We start from the raw sequence: 16,376 nt of genomic DNA, 5'->3' as shown, positions 1-16,376 counted from the left end.
CAATTTCGGGATTACCACACACAAAGCTACAAATGACAGTAAAAAAGTCGCAAACGAAACTTTCGCTGTCAGGGGTCCTTCAACAAAATTTGAAATTCGGAGAGATGGTGCATAGCTTTTGGGAACATTAGAGTGCAAAAACCAGACATTCACAAGACGAAACACAGGACGGGTAGTTCCAATTTGATGTAACAGAGTGGTTGCGTTGTGTCTGTGTCTCTAGTCTTGTGAATGCCTGGTTTTGTGCTCTAATGTTCCCAATAACTTGTTGCACGATAAGCCACAATTTTAAAGGGGTGCTGACACACAAATTTTGGCCTCGAGTTTTTTAGCTGCAATGTGTTGCTGGGGGCCTGTTGGTCATATCACGGTACATCACTTGTTTGAGAGAGAGCTCCGAAAACGACAAGCTGTCAGGTGCAACTCTCACAAACTAGCATGACGGACTTACGAGCGATCCGCAGCCCAGACAGCACAAAGAAATCAAGAAGTCCTTTCGAACTGGAAACTGGAAAGCAGTGTCGCCAAACACAAAACTTTCAACACGTGCGCTGCAGCCACAGACTCGCGAGCAGCCGCTGAAAAGTAGTTTGCTTACGCAAGCGCAGCAAAAGAGAAATGGTACTATGACGTCATCATAACTTGTATCAGCTGCAGTGTGGTGATGTCGGAGAAGTGGGGGGATAGCCTTCAAGTCACTTTCAAGGGTGTCAGTGTCGCGAGGTGTGGCGTATAGCGCTGGATCGTGCATGCGTACTGCAAAATTCATATACAATACCTTCCAAGCTATATTCGCTGTTAATATTTTGCAGATGATATACACACGTTCACAGGAATCCCACAGGATATCCCGGCCGCGTAATTTTGTGTCAGTTGGCAACCCCTTAACCCTTTCAGACGCCACCTAAGAAAAGCTGTCTGTAAATGCATCAAATCGATAAAATGTTATTTCAAGGCACTCAATATTATATTGCAACAAAAATGATGTAGGAATACATTAATTAATGTGTGTTAATCATACCTAATTACTTTGTAATTAAATATCTATCTATCCTGAAGCCATTGATGCTCTGTTTTGGCATAAACAGAATGAAATCCCAGGCTAGAAATATAGTGCAAATTCCTTTTCGGTTATGTTGACGTTGAGCAAAGAAAACTTATGCTTTTGACGTGGGTCACAGGAGGCGGTGCATCAAACGACTCGTCGAATATGGTAGTGCCTTCAGAAAGTGATCATATGCAACAGTACACTACAAAATGAATATGAAGACAAATTTTTTATGCAGGAAGTTCAATTTATCCAAAGCCCAATGTATCTTGCTCTTTCTTAGCCCCCAGTCGATACAAATAGCAAAAGTAAGTGGCGTACACAATTGTGTACATAGCGTCTCAAAGGACAAAGGTTGCCAACATTACCGTACACAGGTTGCAGCAATGTAAACAAAGTACCATTTCAATTTGTTATCTTACTGCGATGAATTCTAACCAAAAAGTTATCGCTCTAGGATGAAGCAGCAAGGTGTTGAGACAAGGCTTGTCGGTATTCCATTTTGACATGACCAGCATAAGAACAGACACTGAACACAAAAAAGTAGTAACAACGACTAGCGTTCTCTAGCAGTGCAATGTTCGTATCAAAACCGTTAGAAAGATGCAGGTTCATTTCTTGCTTACTCAAGAATCTCATCCTTGCTTGCAATGCAGCCATTAACCATTTTCTGTATTATGTGTGAGTGGTCCTCCTCGGATAGATGCTCCCTGTGGATAAGAGGTAGGTGGTCAGCAGGCTGTGGGGCATCGCCTGTAGCAAGCCATGGGTCAGCAGCAATTTCCTCCAAGCTTGCACGTTTGTCCGGATCACGGATAAGCATGCGAGCTATCATTCTGAAAAAAAGATGATGACCATCAACATAACAGTAAGACGCAGTACACATGCACTCCACTGCAATTTTAGGTTCCACTCAAAAGCATCAAAAGGTACCCAACACATATCAGCGCTGCCTGCCTGGACATCTGTTCTTCTGAACAGAAACATAAGCCTTTGGTTACACAAGAGAGCCGCCATCAAATTCTTTCTATTTTACTGATAGAACTGATTTGACAGCAACGAAAAGATTTTAATCTTAAAAACAATGTTGCACAGCTGGACCAACTAATCACTCCTCAAGGATGTTCTCTATAATAGTATGAAATAAAATTGCAACTGCTGAACTATTACACAAAGAACATAATCTAAAAATGAAAATATTTATTTTCCTGCACCAAGGTAGAAGTAGAAAGATACATGGGAGCACAGTAATAAAAACCATTTCATTTTACTTAATTTATTATACCTAAAAGGTCCCACTTGGGGTATTACATGAGGGATGGGATCGTTTTGCTCTTTTGTGTCCCTTTAAGCTAGTGTAGTGACTAGGATGGTTTCATGTTTTAATCCAGCCGCCCCAGTCATGGCAGTAGCTTTATTTTCATGAGTCTGCATGCGGCGCCGCTGCACAGAACGGGCACAGCAGTTGGTAGCACTCTTGTGTAACACATGGCACGAGGGGTAGCAGTGGTTTAGTGTGTCCCCTCATGCCGTCACAGGAACACTATGGTGGTTGCTTTCGTTATTTCGTGGTTTATGTGGCACTGATCCTTTCCGCGCAACTTTCTTGCTCAGCCTGCTTGAACAACCACTGCATTCCTTCTCCTAGTCGTTGCATGTCAGCATCCTGTCATAGCTTCACGTCACAGTCTACTTGGCCTGTATCACCTGGACATGGAGCCACTCACGTCAAGGTGAAGTGGGAGCTTCCATGCCCGGGCCACCTTTGGCCAGCCCTCGCAGGCTTTTCGTGCTTGCAGGTGTAGGTTAGTATCAAATGCAATGCCACGGAAGCTTTCGGGTGTTGCTGCATCAGAATTTTCGGTTTTGAAGGACTGGTTTAACGAAATAATTTGAGCAAGGTCATCAGTTTGTTATATCATGTTTCAACTCTATTAGTGTCTACAGTGTTTGTTATGGGACGATATATGACGCAGTCATCTGCAAATGACTGTAATGTATTAAAAATGCTTTAAATTAAACTAAATAAACAAAATTGGAAGCATGAGTACACCAGCCCCAAGAATGGCACAAGCTTAACTGACATGTGGTTCTTTAATGTGCCTTAATCGAAGTGCAGCCATAATGGCCTGGAATTGAACTCGTGTCTGATTAGTACTGCAAAGCCATCCAAGTTAAATACACACAAACAATACACAAGTTTTAACAATTCTAATGCTATTCTGTTTCATTATGCACTATCTTAGTATGAATTTATGTTTATATCAAAGACTTATATCTAACAAATTACATGTAATTATTTCCTTGCAATCAATTACTTTTATGCTCAGTTACACTTACTGTTATGCAGTAACTTCTACCAGCAAAAATTGCGTGTAACCAATTATTTTATTTATGAGACACGCTCTAACGGGCAACACAGCTTTGATGACTTGAATATGGCAAGAACTATAGTAAGGTACAACTTTAGAGTCTGCAGTATTTCCTCCTCACAGGCGGATGCGAACGGGCCTTCACAAACAGGCGCGCGCGTTCCAGACTGATATCATAAGTCGGAGGGCCGGTGACTCCACCTCCTGAGAACATTGCTGAACAAATGAGAGGGACTATTTCTTTAGACGCGGAAGCAATCAGCCACCGATATCTGGTCATCTGGGCCGAGCCTCCTCGGACTTCTACTCTCTATTGCATAGCGTCCCATATTTGGCACATAACGACTAACATCTTTTATTGCGGGTGCAAGAGACCCAGTTGAGAATGTGACACTGCCAGAGTAATTCCCACAGTTACACACACTTCACATAAAAAAAGTGCTGCCATCCCTGGAGCAGTACAAAAAACAGATGTGAAATAGATTTCACAGTGCATGTGCAAGCTCGGCATGCGAACAACAGAAATTGCGATTTTTCTCGCAACCTTTTTTTCGCTGCAGAAGCATGAAAAAATTATTTTGGCATATCTCGTGACCTTAAAAATTTATGCTTGTTATTACTTTTCTCAATTCCTTTTGCCACTGCAGTATACAGCCAGAAATCAGTATGAGCCATATTTGGCAGCACAGTATGCATTTCAGTGAAGAAATGCGCAATATGCTGCCATCTATGTTGTGCTGCACTATAGAAATATCAATAAAGCACAGCCTCTGAGAACATGCAAGCACAGCCTCTGAGATCACAGCCTCTTATAACAGCTCTGTTCTGCAGGATTTAGGTTGTGGTGGTAGGTTTTAGATCCTTCACGAAAGTCTGAGGTGCCAGCAACAGTACCTGGGAATTTTTTGTTACATTACTGGCGTGATAGATGAAAAAAATTATGTGAGGTCTGACCAGTTCAAGTCGATATTTAGCTTTTTCGATTTCCTTGGCAAGTGACACTACCAGCTGCAAGTAAGTGTTTGGTAGTTCGGGCAGAAAGGTATAGCAAGGCAGCAACATGCGAACAGACAAACAAGTAAGCGGCCATCTTCTACATAGATATCGGTGGTCAGATGCATTAAGCGAAATGTTCAATTATGCCTGAATACAGGAAAAAATTGCTTTGCTTTATGCCACACCTCACGCTAAAAAGACCATACATAATCAGTCGGATTTTGTTTTCAGCCATGGCAGCAATCTCGCTTGCCCATCTGCATGGTGTGCCATATTTGGCACAAACCTATACCTTCATTACCCCTTTGTAGATTTGCCTATATTTTTGACACGATGATATAAAAACCGGTCGTGGTATATTGCAATAAACTACAAAGAAATGGTATAAAACAAATTTCATCAAAATCAAGCTAGTAGTTTACTGCAAAAAAAAGTGGGACATATATGTCCCACTGACTCGTGAGAGTGTTTTCAAAAAGTGGGAAAACATTGTCCCACTGTCTCATGAAGGCACCATCTTGGGATTTTGTCAACGGGTATTTGGGATGGAAATGGCCGAAGCAAGTGGCACATGGTATCCCTTCTCAAGTTGTGCTGAGGAATGTTGTGCGGTCCTCATTTCGAGCAGTAGAACACCACCTGCACATGCGCCTCTTGTGAGCCTTCTTAGAACTGTGGTCTGTTCCTGTAAAGCTTACTTCACTGCATGCACCAACCATTTTTTTTTTTGTCCATTTGCCTGTCCTTGCTTTGGCTGTCGAAATTGTTGAGTATGGCTTTTGTCCCTGAATACATGCCTACTTTTCAGAATGTATATGATATCAAGAAAAATATTTCCACGCAACAATATCCGCAATTACGCTGAGGGATGAGCGTGGCAATTTTGCAGGGGATTGTGTTTCGATGCATTTATCAGTCAAGTTATTACGCAAGTTTACAAAAACGCGTGATGACTAGCAGCTAAAATCGCCTCTCTGAAAAACCAGAAAAAGAAATTACCTGAAATTTTGATTAGTAGGTTCTTTCTATCTGAAGAAAAGGAAAATTTGAAAGCTATCGTAAAGAATTGATTGAAATTCAATGCCATTGTAACACTACTTCCACCCTTCGAAAGCGTGGCATAAGAATTTTCCTTGAGATTACGAAGACTTGGATAAGATTTGAGTGACTTAGCGCTGCACTAATTTCAACGGGTGATATGGAAGAAAAATTTTTTTTGCGTACGGAAAAGTGGAACGTATGTGTCCCGCTGTCGCACAAAGGGTTAACAGTCAGAATAAATCTGAAAATTTTTGCAAATGTCCTTCTTCGTCTGTCTTATGATAAAAGTCAGGAAAATAATTTTTCAAAAGGCTTTTTCATAATTCATGAAATGGAGGGTTAAGTTGTAGCCAACTATAGAGTTGGCTAGAACTCTATAGTTGGTAGATGACAAGATGACAGATTAAAATTGAGAAAAGCAATTGTTAGTGAAGACAAACACTTCTTTGGCTGTAGAAGACACACTGAAAAAACCAATCCAGCTAGTTCTACTTACTCTGCTTACGCTATATTAATAAAGGTGGGATGAAAGCATGAATTTACGAGGGCAAATCAGAAAGCCTTCGCCCTATCTTTTTTTTAGACAAATTACAGCTGTAAATCCAAAGTCAACATATCAGTTCTCAGCGGTTGACATTTTTTAAACCAGTCCGGCTTTATCTGCCGGGACCTCTGCAGGCACGGCACTGCTGTCAATTGTTGAGATCGTGGTTGTGCTTCACACATCCACAGCATATGTGCAACAAACTGTGATTTGTATTCTATGGATCAAGGGATGAACGCCCATAAAAATCCACAGGAAAATTGAGCCCACATGTGGGGAAAGGTGTCCTGCTTTGAGAAGGGTGAAGTGGCGGTGTTGCGAGTTTGCAAAAGGCCCTGAAGACTTGCATGACAATGGACATTTGGGGAGGTTGCCTGCATCGCTTATTGACGACAACATTTCCCATGTGGATGCAATGGTGCCAGTGCATCGTGTATGCACCTCAAGGACATTTCCCAGGAGGTTCGCATTTATATGGGAGTGTTTACGACATCATTCATGGGCCCTTAGAATACTGGAAGGTTTCATGTCGGTCGGTGGGTGGGTAAGCAGTTGGATGACATGATGAAAGGAGGGTGAAAGTTTCCTGGACTGCACTTTTAATGGGGATGAAATGTGGATACTGCATTTCACACCAGCATCAAAGCAGCAGAGCACAGTGTGGAAACATCCAGGTTTTGTTACAGAATATTCTGTTCATTGCCATCTGTGGGGAAAGTGATGCTAACAATCTTCTAGGAGCGCTGAGGACTGCTCATGCTGTATTTCATGCCACAAGGTGCAACCATCAATGCTGACAGTTATTGTACCACACTGTAAAGCCTGCTGGCTACCATCAGGCAAGAATGCTGAGGGGTTTCCTATGTGGACAACGTGGTTATCCTCCACAATAATGCAAAGCCACATGTGGGAATTAAAACTGTTGACAAGCTCGGGGTAATTTCACTGGGAGAGTCTGGACCACCCACCATACAGTCCAGACCTCACCCCTAGTGATTTCAATGTCTTTAGTCCACTGAAGAAGTAGGTTCCTGGGAGGACAGCAATTCATGCGTAACTATGAAGCCAAGACAGCAATCCGACAGTGGTTCCACAGGTAGGCACAGGAATTCTACTACAGGGCATTGCAAATTTAGTGCTGAGACGAGACAAATATCTGAACCAGTGAGGGGCCAATGTGGAAAAATAGTGTAAGACATGTAAAATAGTATGTATATTTATAATTACTTGCATGTACCTTCGTAATAAATTACCTTTTATTTTCTGGAATGCATACATATCAAGGTCTGGAGAAAGGTTGGCCTAATTCTTATCTGGATTTGTGTATCTTGGTTGGAGAGCAGGAGAAGTGTGTGCGTGTGTGTGTGGGGGGGGGGGGGGGCATTACTAAAAAGCCATTAATTAATAGCCAAATACACTATTCCACCACATCGAAAGTTTCATTGTGCAGTGTGGTCCGCTGTTAGAAAGAACACAGGAGCGCATGCGGCCTGCAATCTGTGCAGCGGTATAACGTGAGGTGGCGAGAATATGCCCAATACGTATCATCATTCACTCCACACTAGTGTTAAACTACCGAAAAATTTTTGTGTAAAGGTTCCCAACAAGCGTGTTCATCAAGCAGCAAAAAAGCACTGAGTGGCAGCAGCACTTCATAGCAGATGACACGAACTGGCCCATCATCCCATGATTACAGTTCATGCACATTCCTGCTACCTCACACTTTTTCCCTCTACTCTAACAGTAGACCACCTGTATATAGGCAGCTTTATACCACCACCCATGAATTGGCTTGTGCAGGAGAGTGTAAAATGAGGTTCAGTGGGAGTGGACATCAAAACAGGCGCATGTTAATGGAGCATTCAGCGATGATAATTCTAAAAGAGTTGAATCACACAGAAAACAAAGGTAAACCATGTCACAAGGCAGGAATGGAAAACAGGCAAGCTAATCCTTCTCTTCCCTACACTTTAACAAAAGAAAAAGGCTTTTCATCATGGTGGCTTAGCACACAGTTTTGCCAGAACACAACAGAAAATTATGTGCGGGGACAAGTGCCACTAATGAAAAGCATGCCACCTCATCAATATCGTTTTGAGACTGCTAAAAATTAGCACTACAACGGGATATGGTACAAGGTACGCATTATCACACTTTGCAATGCTGTAAATTGATGCACTTGCTATGGTGCTAATGAAAATAAAAGGAACCCATGATTTAAGATAACCCATTACTTCCAAGTTCGCCAGAGCCCAATGAAGATACATCCACAATAAAAAAATAAAGAACAGAAAAATAATCACTTTTGTACCTTAAAAAACTTTTTATTGGAATAAAAGCTGCTGTGTTATTTGGCAGTGAAAAAAATTTTGCACTCGGGGTGCACCATTATAATGCACACAATATTATTCTGCTGCTCACAGGCAAATTAATGATTTATTTTTCGCTAAAAGTAAAAAAAAATTAAATAGCAACAGAAGCAGATCTCACACAGTCTCATTTAGTGTTAGGTGAAACATTTTGCAAGCAGATGCCCATCCAGCTAAGCTTCCACAAAGTGTTACTAGATGGATCAATGTGTTTTTGTAAGGTGAGCAGTTGTGTAGTATGTGACTCAAGCCTGTGTGTGATGACAGCAGCAAAATGAAAATTTTGAGTTCAATCATACGAGAGCAGTGACACTATTGCTTCCTCTGGCCATTCGATGGAAGTTTGCAACATTCCATTGTCGGGTTCTATGTGTATGTACTGGGTGGGCATAAGTGGGAGAAAAAACTTGCAGGTCGCCTGAGCTTTGCCTTCAAGAGAGAAACGCGATAGCGTAATTGGGCCCCATTCGCTAGCCAGGCTTTGCTTCTCGGTGGGCACCTTAACAATGCTGCGAGGAAAGGAACGTCTGTACGCATAACATTGGCCATTTTAAACTAGCCGTGAATGCCTGCTGCAAGTAATGTTGCTAAGTGCCCACTAAACCATAATTTATCATTCTGGAAATTAGCCAAGTACCCACTATGCGCTTGTAAGGCAATACACGCACCTATGCAGCTGCATGCTTTGTGGATACTGTTGCTGATGATAATGTATAATTATGCCTGAACACTTTGTAATGGGTGGCCATTTAAACCACCCCCTCATTGCACGATTCACATGGTGTCAAGCTTACTGCGATTTGAGCACACTATAGTGTGCTTAAGTTTACAATTTTGCAGTTTTAAAGTGTCTTAATTATTATTAACACTTAGTCTTGCTTTTAGCCTCAACTATTATGAAAAAAAAAGATAAAATACACAAGAAATGAATGAGCAAAAAAATTTGGAGGACGCTTGAGCTTCGCCTTCAAGAGTAGAACGTGATAGCGTAATCGGGCCCATGCCGCAAGGAAAGGACAATTTGTGGGCGTAACGTTGGCCATTTCAAACTATCCTAGAATGCCTATTGCAAGAAGAGTTGTGAAGTGCCCACTACGCCATAATTCTTCCTTTTGAAACTTGTCAAAGTACCCAATACAAGTCCGTGAGGTGCCACACGCAGCTGCAGACTGTAATGGGCGGGCAGCTGTTAAACCACCCACTCGTTACAATATTTACATGTTTACACCTGGTGCGATCCTATGATTCTGCCACAGAATATTAACATGCGTTAAAGGAACACTAAAGGCAAATAATTTATGTAAGAGTGAAAGCTCAATGTATGACGTCTAAAACAGCAATATTATCAACAGCAATGCCCTACTTACCGAGAAATGAAGCTAAATGTATCACACGACGTGCACCACGAGCGGGAGATTCTGGAAATGATCCCGATCAAACTAGCTGCAATAAAAAAAGCACCTTCCGTGCATCAAGAGACGTAATAAAATGCTGCTTGTCTGTTTCTGTATGATTCATGGAAAAAAGAACCTCTTCGGCATTGCCATGGGAAATGGCGCGCATGGTTCAAAGGTTTTGTTTTCGCTGAACTGCGCTTTGCCCGGCGCCCGGCTTCACTCACGCGGTCGCAACTCAGTGGTACTTTCGATGTCGCGTACTGCCGCATGTGTTTTGCACGCTCATGAAAGTCGTTCCGACAGAAAGTTTGACAAAATGCCGCATGCATGTGATGTTACTGGATGCCCGAATGGTGCACGCCGCCGCGCAGTAAAGGCAGGCAACGTTGGGCACGGCAACAGTGACGTCAGAAAGACCGCTTTCAGGCAGGTGACGAAGTACGCTAACGCGATGCGGACCACTAAAATATGCTTTTATTTGAAAATAAGCACTTCCTTGGCACAAAAGTAGCACTACGAGGTTTCTGGACTGCTATTTCAACAATCATGGTCGACTTAATATTCGCCTTTAGTGTCCCTCCCTTTAAGGAGACTCCTCCCACTACATGAAATTCTTATAGTAGTGTTTTTTTACATAGCAGTTTACTGGCATGGCTCAAGTTTCAAGAAGGCCTAGGTTCGATTCTCACTTGGACCGAAGATCTCTTATTGTTTATTTGCATCTATGTCGAATTTTCGCTCATAAACAATGCCAATCTATCCCTCACAACCAACGCCACCACACAAAGTATAAAATGTGGTAGCTAAAGTCTCTGAGAAGTGGCAAGAAATTTCCTAGATCCAATATGAAGTAGCTACAAAGTAGCTAAATTTCTCTGCTTCAAAACAAAGAGTATATATTTTCATGCATTATACAATTCATAATCGTTAATTCAGTGTATAAATAGAGAAAAACAAATACTGCTTCTGCTAGTCGACGGTTACAGACTGTGCATCTTGCCTGTAGGTTATATCAAGTGCCTTGCAGTCTCAGTACACGCAGCGTGAGCAATGACAAATGGTGGAAAGTAAAAAATATCAATGGGCTTGACAAAACGAACAAGGAGTAATTATAGTAATAAAATCACAATTGTGGGAAGTCAGTTGCAGATCCACTGTACATAATTATACAGGGTGTTTTTTTTTTATACAATACATGACAGTCAGGCCCTTGTCGCTTTCGCTTCTACGCCGAGGCGGAAAAACTTTGCCGCACCTAAAGTTACAGTCAAATGAGTAATTAACAAAAATTCGTTAATTAACTTTTTAATTATTACCTTTAGTGCCATTGTTTATATGGAAGAGTTGTTGGACGTGACAATTTATGATATGCCCATTTTTTTAATTGCAAAATACACGTAATTTGAGATAATAATCACCGAAATTCAAAGCCCCAATTTGGGCAAAACCGAAACTGAGCGCACCAGGCGTACAGGAAATCAGTCATCCCTGTCACGTCAGACTGGAAGCTCACGTGACAATTTTTGAAAAAAAAAAAAAAAGGCGTGTCTCAGCAGAATATGGTCAGGAAAAATGGCAAGTCGTCCCATATACCCATTTAGACCTCTTGTTCTTTGCGTTTGGTGTGTAGTGCTTATCTGTTTCTTTCGTGCTGCGCCCAAGAAAACTGGAATTTCCACTTTTTTCTTTCATTGTACAGCTTAAAACTAGGCAGCAGCCACAGCGGCGCGCTACTTCTCACAGACAAGTGAACGAGTTCTTTGCCCTTTTTTCGAGTTTAACAAGGAAATTGATAAGCACTACACACCATACGCAAAGAATAAGCAGTCCAATTGGGTACTTGAGACGGCTTGCCATTTTTTCTGACCATGTTCTGCTGCGACATGCATTTTTTCAAAAACTGTCACGTGAACTTCCGGTCTGGCATGACAGGGATGACGAATTTCCGCGCGCCCAGTGCACTCAGTTTCGGTTTCGCCTAGATTGGGGCCTTGAATTTTGGTGACTATTATCTCATATTATGTGTGTTTTTCACAATTAAAAAAAAAAATGGGTATGTCACAAATTCCCACGTCCTACAACTGTTCCATGTAAGCAACGGCACTAAAGGTAATAATTAAAAAGTTAATTAACAAACGTTTGTTAATTACTCATTTGTATATCATTTTAGGTGCGACAAAGTCTTTCCGCCTCGATGTAGAGTTCGGTCACAAGAACGACAGGGGCCTGACTCTAATAGCATTTTTATAAAAAATTTGTATTGTCTAAAAAAAAACTTGTATAGCTCTCTAGAAGATAGACTGACATTACACCCAATTGTGGAACTTCACTACAATGCACGGATTATGAAGAAAATTGTAACTCATTTAGACACTTTATTTATTAGTTTTTTTCAGTGTGTTATGTGTAAGACAGCTTGGCGTAGTTAGTAGGACAGATTCTTTTTATGTTACCTGGTTAAATACCGCCACACAATAGATCAGCTTATGATCTCAACAAATGCAGATGAACATCTGTTCAGATGGACTTTAGGATAACATATGAACGTATAAATGGTGCGATAGAAGTTTGAGACCTTTCAGTTTTCGTAGTACAAAGTGGATAATGAAGCTACTCTGGCATTTTAATCTCATTTTGCATTTCTGCCCAGTTACATAAAGATCAATAATTAACATAAGATTTTCAATCTGGATCACTCTAGTAAAGATATGTTGTACTTCTACATTGTGCATGAGCCATGCAAAAAATTGTCTATAGAATGGCTAGCAAATACATGAAATTGCCAAAAGTTGATGGGCATGCCACTAGATTTTATGAAACTAATGTACTTAGTTACTTGTAGCTAAATCAAATCAGTATATTTGTTTATCACATGCTGTAACTTATATTTACTGCAAAGAGAAATGATATGTTTTTCTGCAATGTCACTAGGCGTCACTGTCTGCAATCACATTTGCCAGCTTTATAAACCTGATATAAAGCAAAATAAATTATGTTATTACTAGGTAGCTACGTATGCAGGAACATAAAGCTACACCTAGAAACAAATAAAAGGCCATGATGAAACTGTTTTGCGCATGTTTACATACAACCACAGATAAAACTTCTGCACAATCAATTTCTCATGAGCTGGTCAGCAATCATTTCCATTCTGCAAAGGTAAGACAACTAACTCCAATACTTCCTGTGAGAATGACTCACGAAGTAATTCCTGCTAATAAGCACAGAAGTATGTATGTAAGGTGTACTCCTATGCATGTATAACGAAACAGTGCCCATCCTAAAGGGCACTGTTAAGGGATTGTGTCAGCAACATGTACTCCTATGCAGGTATAACGAAACAGTGCATGTCTAAACGGGCACTGCTAAAGGGATTGTGTCTGCAACATGTACTCTCATGCATGTATGACGAAACAGTGCCCGTCCTAAAGGGCACTGTTGAAGGGATTGTGTCTGCAACCTGTGCTCCTATGCATGTATAACGAAACAGTGCCCATGCTAAAGGCACTGTTAAAAGGATTGCGTCTGCAACCTGTACTGCTATGCAGATATAATGAAACAGTGCCTGTCCTAAAGGGCATTGTTAAAGGCATTGCGTCTGTAACCTGTACTGCTATGCAGATATAATGAAACAGTACCCATCCTAAAGGGCATTGTTAAAGGGATTGCGTCTGCAACATGTACTCCTATGCATGTATAACAAAACAGTGACCATCCTAAAGGGCACTGTTTTATCATCAGATTGCAGACACAGTCGCCACTGAGCAGTCTGCACTGAGTGCTTGCTAGTTTGCAATGGCCAAACCTGGTAAGAGGCTATTTATGGTTATGGCTCAAGGTAACTTGTTTGGTTCAGTGTTATGAATCTGGCACCTCTGTTCTATCCACTATACTCATACAGATGAGTTTTCACAGCACATATCCAGCCACAAGATGCACAGATTTCAGCATTCCCAGATCTGGCAATTCATTTGCAGTGAGGCTGTTGAGATGAACCTGAACACAAAACCGTACACAAACCAGAATTTTGGCTGGAACTGACATTCTCAGGACATGCCTAAACTTAAACTGAACCTGAATAAAAAAAAATAATAATCATAGTGGTTAATGGTATGGAACATGGTTCAGATAGCTTAGTGCACAAAGACATATGTGGCACTTTTTTTCTAAAGGAGCCAAATCCAGAAACCGAAACTGGGCTAAATTTCATGGGAACATAAAGCATTCCTAAGTGTCTTTCACGTTTAAAATGTTCGTAATCAAAATGGGGCAATTCCTGATAGTAACTGGGACTTGAAGAAGCAGTTCCAAATCGAAAATGAGCGAAATCCTGCACCTATTTGAATCGAACTGAGCCAGATCCATCAAACCAGCACTGCGTCAACAATCATGACCAAAACAACCAACATGGCCACATCCAATCTGTTTCATTAGTGACCTAGTTCCATTGTTATTGTGCTTTCGCTCTACAACTGCTTTTTCTTGGGCAAGTTGGCACTTACTGAAGGACATTATATTGCAAGGCAAAACTCGAATGGAAGGAGTCAGATGGCGACTTTCCTACTCCTGCCTGTGTGTCAGTGTTTCTTTTCAAGTTTTGGGTTGCAGTATCGTGTCCTCCTTTCGCTCTAAGTCGGTATATTTGAAATAGAAGACAACTGATACGAAGATACTGGGCATCGATATATCCTTGAGGAAGAAGTGATCCTAAACAGTGCAGCATAAAACCAGCTAAGAAGCTAAGAAGAAGAGCTAAGCATTTTTGGATGCCTTCGATGGATGTTAGGAACAAGAAAATAGTGTGGCCAGTCCAGGACAATGAGCCTGTTTCCCGGAAGAACCACTCGCTCTTCAAGTCTAGTCACTGCCATTATGCCCACAAAAAGGGACTGCACCGATGAAAGCACAATATGGTGCTAATTTTATCGCAAAATATTGCTATATTGTTAATTTACTGTCATTTAAGCTACTTTTGTGTAGCCAATTCAAGCTCAAAATAAATGATCCAATCAAGAGCCAAATCCAAATTTTACTCCTGAATGCAGAGGATAGCAGGCTACATAGATTTTAGCTGCAATATAGGTTTGAAGTATTTTGGCGAGAGGAGCACACTGGCAAAAAATTGGAGCAGGCCCGACTATAATGTCAGTAGTATCAAACAACTGCGTTTTTCTGAGTTTCACCTAAAGAGGGCTCGACTCTTTTAGGGGGGGGGGGGAGGAACCGCCTCATTTAGTTCCACCATGTGGCGGTAACACGTCATCCCTGCAGTCAGTACGAACTTTTCCTTTAGGTGTTCTTTATTTATTTGACTCATTTATTTCCTTACACATTTTTGTTTCTTTTTCTATATTTTTTTCAGAATTGCCCCTGAAACACCAATGCAGCCTGTTGAAATGGAGCACTACAAAATCATCATTACCTTCATATCAAATTAAAATTTCAACTTGGCTAACAAAGCATTCCCAATAAGCTTGTAAGAATATTCTCTAGTTAAAACTGTGAAACTGTTACCCATAACCACTCACGGTACACCTGGTAACCACAAATCTTGAGTCTATATCAGTCCCAACCACATTATGAAATGTGGGTTGGTCTAGCAGTATAATGTTGAATTCTAATGGCGAAGTCGGAGCAAGCTTTTCTGCTCCTTGTGGAGCAAGTGTGTTCCAATGGCAGAGTGAGGGCGAGAGTCAACCGTTCCAATGGGAGAGTCGGAGTGGATTCAGAGCGGGAGTCACTCCGTGGAGCAGGAAAGGTTGCTCCGCCAAAATTGGCGGAATCGACCAGAATTCGGCGTGATGTATTTCCTTTAACACGTTTCTAGGGTGGACGTTAGCCTGTTGGGGGACGTTGCCGCTGTCGGGGGTTTGGCAGTAATGGCAGACGACATGGGCGTCTGGGCAAATCGTGTGGCATTGCTTCCGCTGATCAATAGCGACAGCTCCGAGTCAGAAAACTCCAGTTCCTGCAGGAGCGATTCATCAGATAGTGACAGCGACGCTGAAACTGCCGCGTACAAGCGGGAATTCGACAACGGAATTAGCAGAATGGAATAACTACATGCAAGGTATTCTGGCCAACTCAAGCACTTCCGCTTCCTTGCCCCCATCCTTGCTCCGGTGGTGCGGATTGTGTTCCAATCGCGGATTTGGAGGCATTGCTCCAGGCCAGAGTCGCTTGCAGAGTCCATCGGCTGCTCCGACTCTGCCATTGGAATTTAACATTAGTCTTGAATATTAGCTTGTAGCCAGTCTTGGGCAGTAACTAGTTACTAGTAACGCGTTACCGGTAACTAGTTACTTTTTTCAGTAACTTGTAACTGTAACTAGTTACTTTTAAGTTAGAAGAACTTGTAACTGTAACACTGTTACTTTTTTCGCAGTAACTGTAACGGAAAATACCGTTACAGTTACTTCTGTCTTTATGAAAAATTATCCAACAGCAACACTTTTTCGAACTTTCTTCTTTACCATATATCCTCTCCACCCCTCAACTTTCCAGAACAGGGCTCCCATCGCAGTTTAGGAGAGGAGGTGACTAAGCGTATTATCTTCCCTGCAGAAGACCGAGGTTGGAGGTCTGTCATTAATGCAACATGTAAATAAA

General features: G+C 41.5%; 2 protein-coding genes across 2 annotated transcripts in view; both read right to left on the bottom strand.

Annotated features, from left to right (window-relative positions):
• The window catches only part of LOC119406972 (small nuclear ribonucleoprotein-associated protein B), a 373,302-nt gene that overhangs the window by 236,342 nt on the left and 120,584 nt on the right, over positions 1 to 16,376 (bottom strand). The gene's annotated exons all lie outside the window — the stretch shown is intronic.
• Positions 1 to 16,376, bottom strand: part of LOC119406866 (SNF-related serine/threonine-protein kinase) — a 30,266-nt gene that overhangs the window by 8,241 nt on the left and 5,649 nt on the right. The window contains exon 3 of the mRNA XM_037673627.2: positions 1,675 to 1,884. Within this exon, the coding sequence (XP_037529555.1) occupies positions 1,675 to 1,884 (210 nt within the window). The remainder of the gene's footprint in view (positions 1 to 1,674; positions 1,885 to 16,376) is intronic.

Source organism: Rhipicephalus sanguineus, chromosome 1, assembly GCF_013339695.2.
Source record: "Rhipicephalus sanguineus isolate Rsan-2018 chromosome 1, BIME_Rsan_1.4, whole genome shotgun sequence".
NCBI classification, from domain to species: Eukaryota; Metazoa; Arthropoda; class Arachnida; order Ixodida; family Ixodidae; genus Rhipicephalus; species Rhipicephalus sanguineus.
Note: the sequence above shows the minus strand (reverse complement) of the source record. Positions and strands in the feature narration are given on the sequence as shown.